Source organism: Spermophilus citellus (assembly GCF_964194105.1).
Source record: "Spermophilus citellus genome assembly, chromosome: 2".
NCBI classification, from domain to species: domain Eukaryota; kingdom Metazoa; phylum Chordata; class Mammalia; order Rodentia; family Sciuridae; genus Spermophilus; species Spermophilus citellus.
Window position 1 is genome coordinate 34,744,709 of NC_138183.1, and position 9,664 is coordinate 34,754,372.

The following is a 9,664-nucleotide window of genomic DNA, read 5'->3' on the forward strand; positions in this document are numbered from 1 at the left end:
GGAAGGTCACCATGGAATCAGAGTAAATAAAAATATGCTGCTAGATTGGGTACTGTGTTCTGTAGTACCTTTAATGAGAATGGTTTCAAAAGAGCAGCCAATGGGGTGAATAGGGCCCTGTATCTCAAGACAAAGGATAAATTAGTTGTTTATAGCTCACCCCTTCCTTCCATTCTAACACTAAGTCATAATGTACAAAGTAATAACTTACCAAATATACAGCTTCATTATAATTGTTTGCTTTCAATGATTCTTTAAGTTGACGAATCATGGCTTCTACAAATTCTCCTCCAAAGTTGTAATTCCTGGCATTTAGCAGTCCAACTAATGTTGTATAAATTGTCAGCTTCTCAGGTAACAGACGTGCACTGATTTGAGAACCCGTACAACAAGAAGACCCCAAACAATGGCATTGTTAAGTTGTTGAATTTCATATAAACCTTTTATCATCCCATTAACTTAGGGATGAGATTTTTAACTATGTTTTTAAACCAACTTCAGAACTGTCATACAAGTCATTGAGAAGAGTTGCATATGTGGCCCAACAAATTTTTTTTTCTGATTCTAGTTAATCCAAGAATTAAGAAAGTAAAACATGCTGGGACTGTAGCTCAGAGGCAGACAACTGCTAGCATGTGCAAGGGCTTGGGTCCCAACTCCAATAAAAAAACACACAAATACACACACACACACACACACACACACACACACACACACAGTAGAACAGTTTCACTGTGAAATTATCACCCTGAAATAAAAATACTAGACCAGTTTCTCTTCAAATGTGTTTAGTGGAATCGAATAGCAATTCCACATAAAATGGTTTCCATGGTAAAGTATCATGAAAATGCTGGATGAATCAAGTTTCTTTAATACAGAATCATTAAGGGAACAAAGCATTCTGAGTTTCTAAAGTTAGCTAACCAAATGTCACGGGACTAAAATTCTTCGCTTATTTAAAAAAACAAAAAAATTAAATGAATTTCAACTAAGTTTCTATCAGTTAAACTGTAGAATTCTTAACATGGTAAATATAGTTAGAATTTTGTTACATCTCAGTTACTTACTCCAAGTATGTTGATTTCATTAAAGTTAATTCGATAAAGTAGCGAAAAGGATCACAATTTTAAAAAAGGATTAAGAAAAGCAAATGCTGCTTCCTAAGTTTGGCAGCCTTTAGAAAATAGCTCAAAAAGAGAAGCAAGTAAAACTCATGATAGTTCAGCAGAGAAAAGATTCTGATATACTTTTATGTTTTCCTAAGGTACTAGCCAGAATATTAGAGACAATTTAGGTCTTAAGAAAATACTTGTGTTGACAGTAAGCCATGCTCCCCGAAGACCTCTCAAAGCCAAAATTAAAAAACAACACTGCCAAGCAATACCAGCTCAGACTTAAACATGACTTCCAACAGAGTTTAAAAATAAATGCTATTTGTCTCTGTAAAAGTAATTTCAAAACAGAAGGTTATCTTATGGATAACTGTAGCAAAATGGTCTTCTTAATAGTTTTTTAATCTAAGAATATGTCTTCCCAAATATTAAATGGATTCTATTTAAAAAAAGTAAAAATCTAACTATACTTTAACTAAGAGGTTTAAATGAAACCCACTGATAGTTTCACTCTATATATAATTTTTAAATTTAAAAAATGAGTTGTTAGCATTTAAGAATATTTTAAAATAACCGAAATAACCTAATTCAGAGAAAGATTATGCTTGTTAATAGCTTCAAAAAAGCATTTTCAGTCTTCCATAAAGGGCTATTACTTGTTCTCAAAATTGTTTGGTACTTCTGATTTAAAAAAATATAAGCTAAATTCTGTTTTATACACATACACATACGCTTTTAAAAGATAATCTCTGAATGAGGAAGCATTTACTTTATTAATGGAAGTCAATTAATGATTCTAAAGTTCTAAGTAACAAAGCATAAGGAAAATGCTCAATCTCAGTTCTATTTATCCCTTAAAAAAGAGTTCAAAGGCCCAAGGTAATTTCATTTGTACAAATTTCCCAACAGAAAGCCAATGATATATGGAATATAAACACATCTTTTGAACATTTCCCAAAGCATTTAAGAGTAGATAATACATTATCACCTGGATTCATAAATCTTTTGCATACATACACTGTACAAAGAAGCCTTAAGATCTTGCTCTTGTAGTTAGGAAGATCAGCTTCCAAAACACCAGCCAAGCCTTCTAGGTTGCTTTCCAAAGAGCAGGCACTCTGTAGAGGACATCACATTAAGTATGTATCAACTACTCACCAATGAGTGAATTAAAATAAAAATTTTCTAGATGACTATAAATCAATTCAGGTAGTTATTTGTCTTTAGAAATCCACAAAAAGAATGAATGAAAATTTAAAAATATGCAGTCTAAGGAGAGTAAGTATTAGAAATGGAGAATACCATAAGCTCTATTCCATCTTACTAATTCATTGTGTGACTTTAGGAAATTAGTATCATTAAGGATCCAGGTCTAATTTAGGTCATTTATAAAGTGAGAAAACTACTCCCTAGGTCCCTTCTAAGGATTATCCATGAAAATCACTAATTACCAAAAAATCAAAATAATCTGCATCCCATGAGTTTCAATATGCATTCATTTTGGGATACAGAGCATGGCAATACAAGACTTGCCTAAAACTTTAAGATCATCCAGTTTTCAGTTGCAGAAATTAATCAAAGCACAACCAGGAACCTAAACCCACTGTAGCCTGTGCCTATCATGGTGCATACCTTTTCTCCTACTTTGCATATTAAAGATTCCAAATGATCTTCAGTTTCATTTGCATCAGAAGTCTTTCTCCTTTTGTGTGGCTGTCCACCTATTTCAGCAACATAAAAATATTTAACATTACATGATGAATCTGCTATCACAAATTTCATTTCATATTTTTAGTCTTTCATCTCTTATACCAGACTCTACTTTTGTTTTGACCTGGAGTTCAAGTTCTTATCTGATCCTCCATTTCTAACTATGCCACATTAAGCAAGAGTCCCTATCCCCAGGGCCACCATAAATCATAACTCCAGGAGGCAGTATTTATGCTAAGTTGTATAAAAAGCATCCATGGAACTACACAACGCAGTAGCCATGTCCATTTCTGTGTACAGGCTAGAATGGCATCAACAACATGCTATACTAGTAGTCAGAATGCTCAGGTACTGCTATTTCCATTCTTTCAACTTTAGTTATTTACCTTGTTTACTGACCCTCAGTTGTTTATTCCTAGCACAAGTAGAGTAGTATTGTTAATCTAATGATGTAAATTAATTATTACATAAACTATAAAGGTGAAAACTAGGATTAATGCTTTGGAAATTTTTGGTTAAAAGAAGAAAGCTGTGGGGGCTGGGGCTGTAGCCCATGGCAGAGCACCTGCCTGGCATGTATGAGGCACTGAGTTCAATCCTTAGCACCACATAAAAATAAACAAATAAAATAAACAACTACAAAAAATAAAATAAAGAAAACTGTGGTATAAAGTTGGGGAAAGAGAAGATAAAAATTTAAGATTTCTTTAAAACTTTATTATTCAAAGATCTGATATACTAAGGTGAAATCATTACTAACCATCTGTCCTGTTTATTGCTGAAGAATTCTAACCTAATGAAGCTGTGCTACAAATCAACTTCAAGCTCTGAACAGACTATTGTTCAGATTTACCTTTGTTGCTAGTGATTTCTTATCATTTTCTTTGAAATCAAGAGAGACATCTGAATCCTTTTGTGAAATACATTAAAAGACTTAAAAAATTAAAATAATACCATTGTGTATGAAACATAATTTTGTTGCTAAACAACGTTGACTAGTCTAATATAATTTAATTTTTAACTTCCAGCAATTTCTTTATTAGGACAGCATAAGGACAAGGAAACAGTCTGTAACTGTGCTGGTAATTTGTCTTAATAATGAACACCTACAGTTGGATACTGGGTTACATAGAAGACTTATATATATGTGTACAAGTTTTATATGTATGTAAATGTATATTATGTATATATACATTTACATATATGTATAATTTTTATTTTCTTCATACCTGAACATCTAATAGAATTGAACTATTCTTATAGAGTTTACAGTCCTCACTTGCCTCTGGAATATTTGGTTGAAAATGTATGGTGCTTCTCATAAAACACAGCCCTTAAATATTCTGTTTGGGATGTTAAAAGTCTCTTCAATGACTGAAATAATCTTCAGATACCATATGAACTTAATTTAAATGAAATCTACTACTGTCCTGATAGCTAGAGGGATGTATTATAAAAGGGTACATACAGTGTTTTGACTTCCTATTTTCTTAATTTCCATTATGATATGGTTTGAATAACCACTGAATATAATTTTCAAGGAATAATGCCACAAAAAATATAACATGGATATAGAGGGATAGCTGAGAGGTATTCCTGGAGATATCTGCCTGTGTAATATTGTGGACATGTATGGCACAGAGGGATCAGTGACTCTGACTCTTAAGTAAACATTAAAACATTTATTAAAAGCTGACTACCTAAAAATCGAACAGGTCTTTTTTTCCCCCAAGATTCATTCACTAGGAAAAATAATTGCCTATTTGACGCAATGTTTGCACAAACTGTCAGTCAGGATGTTAAAACAGCCTCCTTCTGGAGCAATGCTTCTCAGTTAGGTAGTAATCTCCAGAGACATTCTTAGTTTTCACAGCTGGTAGAATCCAACTGGTATCTGTGGTTGGAGGCCAGGGATGCTGCTAAACATTCCACACTGCAGAGGACATTGCCAAACAACAAACAATCCCGCCCCAAATGTCAATAGTGCTGATGTTGAAAAACTCTGTTCTAGAAAGCAGAATATACTAGTAGGATTCTTCAGAACGAGACTTCAGTGAAGTTGAAGGAATGCAGATGCTGTAAACCAGCTGAATGAGAACAGTTGTTTTTTATTGTTAGTTTTTAAACCTTAACCACACTGTTCCCTTCTTTCTGGCCCATTTAATTTGCAAACATTTTATCCCATCTCCACAGCCTTCCTAACTTAACTATCTGCCTGGCTTATCCAGTTTGGAATCATATCTTTCTTTAAACCAAACTTCCCAGGCCCTCTTATATGCTTGACAAGGGGAAAAAAATGCTAAAGGGAGAGAAGGAAAAATTGTGAGGAACAGCGAGAAAATGCAGGTGTACAGTAATCTCTCTCAATTACAAATCTTTTCATTTCAGCTAAATAAAGGTTAAGAGTTAACTGGAGAATGAGAGGAGGCAGAAGGTACAGAGGAAAGAGACATCCCACTCTGATCTGATTTTTCAGAGAATATGGTGAAGGAGGGGGGCACTACAAACAATTTGAATTTATAGACCAGATACTGAATTCAGAACAAAACCTGGGTGAAAGCAGAGAAGCACCTTAATTAAAAATACCATTTGGGCAATTAGCTGATTTTTTTTTCATGTACCCTCAAGAAAACATGTCTATGGTAGCTCCAAAGCAAAAATCAAAACAAAAAAAAAAAAAAAAAAAAAAGATTTTATAGTAAAACATCACTACATAAAAACCTTATAATGTATGTTAAAGTTATATACTGCTACTTCACTTGGATGGACTTGGCTAGCATTGAAATGAAAAACTGTTCTTTATTAAAACCCACCTGAAAGGGCCTTAATACACGAAATAAATTTTGCCCAAATAAACTAGTAGGCAATCCTGTTTTATTTATCACTACTTCTCCCTTTGGGGGGTGGGTGTTGAGGGGTGCTGGGGATCAAACCCATACAAGCCTGGCAAGCACTCTATCTATGAGCTATAATCATAGACAGCTTCTCCATCCTAATCTTATATGAATACATTGTACTACTTCCACATTCTTATTAGAATTACATGTGCTACAAAAAATTTTGAACCCACAAAGTGGAAACCCTGTAAAATAAAGTAAATTTTTAAAAATTAATAAGCAATATATCTTGACCCTGCAGGTTTTGTACAGAGATAACCAGCAATTCTGTAACAAAGTATATTCTTCCTCAGAATAACAACTTCTTCACTCTATTCATTTTTTCTTTCATAATTAAAAAAAAAAAATCAGTAACTGTCTAACTCTAGGTCCAATGTTTTTTTTTTGGCAAATTTTGAATACTCTAAATCCATTCATAACAAAACAAAACAAATGCATTTAATACCTATTAAATGCACATTCTACAGTAACTGAAAAGCTTCAGAGACATTTATAAGGAATTTAAGGAATGAATTAGATTTAGCACTGGACTAATATCTATATGTATTATTTTCATTTAGGATATCCCTTTCCTTGTCTATAAATTACTACATGAACTTCATTATTATAGTGGTCTCAACCTGTCTCCATGAATCTTGGATAAGCTAGTTTCAACAAAGAAATATTTTACAATTGTCCCATAAGGTCTGAAAGGTTTGACGCTCTGCTATTTCTCTGCTCTTATCTCTTGTAAAGTCGACTTCATTCACTCCATTCTAGCAACACTGGCCATTCTGCTATTTGGTGAACATGACAGGAATGTCCTAGACTTAAGGTCTTTGAACTGAAGAGTTCCCTTTGTTTGGACCACTGCTTTTTCCCACAGAGCATATGGCTTTCTCCCATATATCCTGCAGGTACTTGATCAGATGCCATCCTCAATAAAGTGACCATACTATAATACATACTTGTTTTTGTCTCTCCATACTAAAAGGGAAGATCCAGCTTTATATTGTCTACCACTGTATTACAAGTAGTTGAGACTTACCTGGCAAGTCCTAAACTGACCGACAATACAGTCCATCCAAGGTATTCCTGTTCCAGGATATCACTCCCCCTCCCACAGACCAAAATTTGAGGATGCTCAAGTTTCTCATTAAAAAATGGTATGGTATTTGCATATAACCTATACAACATACTTTAAATTATCTCTAGATTAATACTTAATACAATGTAAATGCTATGTAAACAGTTATTATACTGTATTATTTAAGAAACAATGACAAGGAAAAGAGAATACACATTCAGTACTAATACAGTTTTTTTCCCAAAATATCTCTCAACCATGGCTGGTTGAATCCAGATGCAAAACCTGTAGATGCATAGGCTTACTGTACATAGTCAAGTATATGGAAAGTCAGAGTGGTCAGTGACTGTTAAAAGGTGGTAAGAGTCCAACAATGCTCAGATACACCCATTTAATTCTGATTGAAGTAATTCCTACCCTACTTTTAAAAGCATTCTATAATAGTTAAACTTCCTTCTTATTTAAAAACAAATTAGTAGATGCCAAAGTAAATTTAAGAAAAGCTTCCAATATATTTGATTCAGATCACTGTTAGGGTAAACCATAGTGGATCATTATACAAATTATGGCAATTTACAAAAATTCTAGATTTAGCGTATTATTAAGAGGAACTTACTAACTGCCTCTCCACTACTAAACTATTCAACATAATAACCTTTGTTTAAGGAAGGTTATAGACCACTATAATAATGACCTTCTTTACATGTCTTTGTCTTATTTACTCGGAAGATCCTACATGATCAAAATGAATAATGATTTAGCTTCCAGCTGGAGTAAAAGAGGTGCCAATTCCAAAACCCCTGCAAGCCTCCTACTAACCAAAGCAAATTATTTTCCACATATTCACATTCCGATTTCCAGATTGCCCTCTGGTGACATCTTCCCTCCCTTTAGGAATGCCCTACAAGTGAGATGGACATAATGGATCGAGAAAAGAAAACATCAAATAAGCAAAGAAAAGGGGGAAGAAAGGGCTAAAATTTCTCTAAAACACAAGAGATGACTTCAAACAGATAAGTTTTTGATTAGGCAAATACATAGCATACACAAACTATGTTTTCTGTACCTTGTAAAAGAAGCCTCATCTTAAAATTCAAAGCACCAATTACACTTATATAATGGAGAAAGCCCTGGACTTGCTCTTGCTGCTGTAAGAGCACTGATAATTGGGTGTCTGATAAGAAGGCTGGGCTAGAATATTCTCTCAAGTCCTGCCCTTGCAGAAATCTGGTGTTTCAGTGCTAAAACTAAATACATGTGATTCTGCATCTATCCCTAACTGCCTCCACAGTTCAGGAGAGAAAAATGTTAGTAGAGAACACATTCAATTTAAAATTTCTATTCTGTTTTTTTTCTCTTACTGTATCTGCTAGAGTTTTTATCACTTCTGAAGCATTAACAGATAATAAATATTATTTCATTTAACCCTAACAAAATCAGAAGAGATAAATATCATTACTTCTGTATTACAGACTAAAGTTTAAGGAAGTTATACAATCTGGGCAAGATCACAAAGTAGATAAATAGCAAGGTCTGCCTTTGACCTAAATGCTCTGGCTCCAAAATCTTGCTTCAACTATTTTAAGGAAAAAACACTAAAAAGAATTACTCTTTAGTTTCACTCCTTTGTATATGGCTGTGTGTTCTCCACTGGTTTTAATGCTTTACATAAAGCAAGCATTTTCTCTGTTTAAACTAGCAAAATTATTCTTAATTTTACGATTACAACATCATGACCTTCATAAACACAACCATTCCAAATGGTCCTGAGAGCCTCTGGTCTTCTGTTAGTTTTCCTGCACTCTTTCTTACACGGGAAAAACATGCTTAAGACTAATCTAATGTAACTACATGGGTTTGTTTACTAGTGATCTGTTGGGTGTGGAAAACAGATTTCTCCCTGCAGTTTAAAAGAGAGCAAATCACATGACTAACAGGTGTGGAGTTGGGACTGCATGCACTTCATCAGATCTCGGTCAAGGTTTTGTTCCTTTTCTTTCGGTGAAGTCTTCGTTAACCTGTTTCACGTGCAGCTTTGAGGGTTTAAAACAAGCACTGGGTCTTTGGGTCCCCGACACTGACCATAAGAGGCGGTAGCCCAGGCACGGGTGCACTTCCTGATCCTCGGCGCACGGCCAGATACAGGAGTCCTTAGAGACCAAGGATCTGTTCAGGGACTTGCCAGGCCTCCTTTCCCCACGGGGCGGGGAGTTGGCATCGCTGTCCGAAGCCGCCCAGGCTCAGCCGCGCGGTGCACACCCTTCCCTCCAAGGCCCCCGGAATGCGCACGGGAGGACGGACTTCCAGTCCCTTCCCACAGACCCAAAGACCAATTAAGCCCAACTCAGCTCCACTGGACGCGTCCTCGGCGGCCGGCCGAGGGCACTCACCATCGTTCTCGTCGCTGTGCCGCCGCCGCGACATGCCGCCGGCCCGTGCGCTGCCGAGCCTAATAGCCGGGCGGGAAGCGCCACAGGAACCGTCGAGCCGCCGGTCGGCGTTGAGGACAGCAGCGAGGCACGCGGAGAGGACGGCGCGCAGGCGCACTCGCTCCCGAAGGCTCACGGAAAGCGCGAAGGGAGAGGCTGCCGGTGAGCGTAAAGCCGGCGTCTGGAGGCTCACTGGTCTACGGGTGTCCGGTCCGCACGCATCCGCCCCCTCGGGCTTCCTCCGCGGCCGGCGGCTTCCCTCTCCCGCCTTCCGCCTAGTGTCCTTCCGGGGCCACGCGGAAGAGGCCGCCGCTCCAGCCAGCCAGAGCGCGCCGGCCGCGAGCCAAGCCTGGGAATTAGTGGTGCAGGGCCCGCTCAGTCCCCGCCCGGGCTCCGGGCACGCCCACGGGGCTCCCTTGCCCCGCCCCCTCGTGTTCCCGGCGGCCCTTG

At 37.0% G+C, this 9,664-nt stretch overlaps 1 protein-coding gene across 3 annotated transcripts in view; it reads right to left on the reverse strand.

Annotated features, from left to right (window-relative positions):
* The window catches only part of NCBP1 (nuclear cap binding protein subunit 1), a 42,945-nt gene extending 33,338 nt beyond the window's left edge, over positions 1-9,607 (reverse strand). For 2 of the 3 annotated variants that reach the window (XR_014020453.1, XM_081280035.1), the window contains exons 1-4: positions 9,176-9,607; positions 2,745-2,833; positions 2,130-2,230; positions 212-368 (exon numbers count right to left, since the gene is read on the reverse strand). Coding sequence is in view for 2 of the 3 variants with exons in the window: in XM_081280035.1 (XP_081136161.1) it covers positions 212-368; positions 2,130-2,230; positions 2,745-2,833; positions 9,176-9,209 (381 nt within the window). In the remaining variant the exon portion in view is untranslated. Of the gene's footprint in view, positions 1-211; positions 369-2,100; positions 2,231-2,744; positions 2,834-9,175 lie in introns of those variants that run through there. The other variant, XM_081280036.1, reaches the window with a different exon arrangement.
* Between the last annotated feature and the right edge of the window lie 57 nt (positions 9,608-9,664).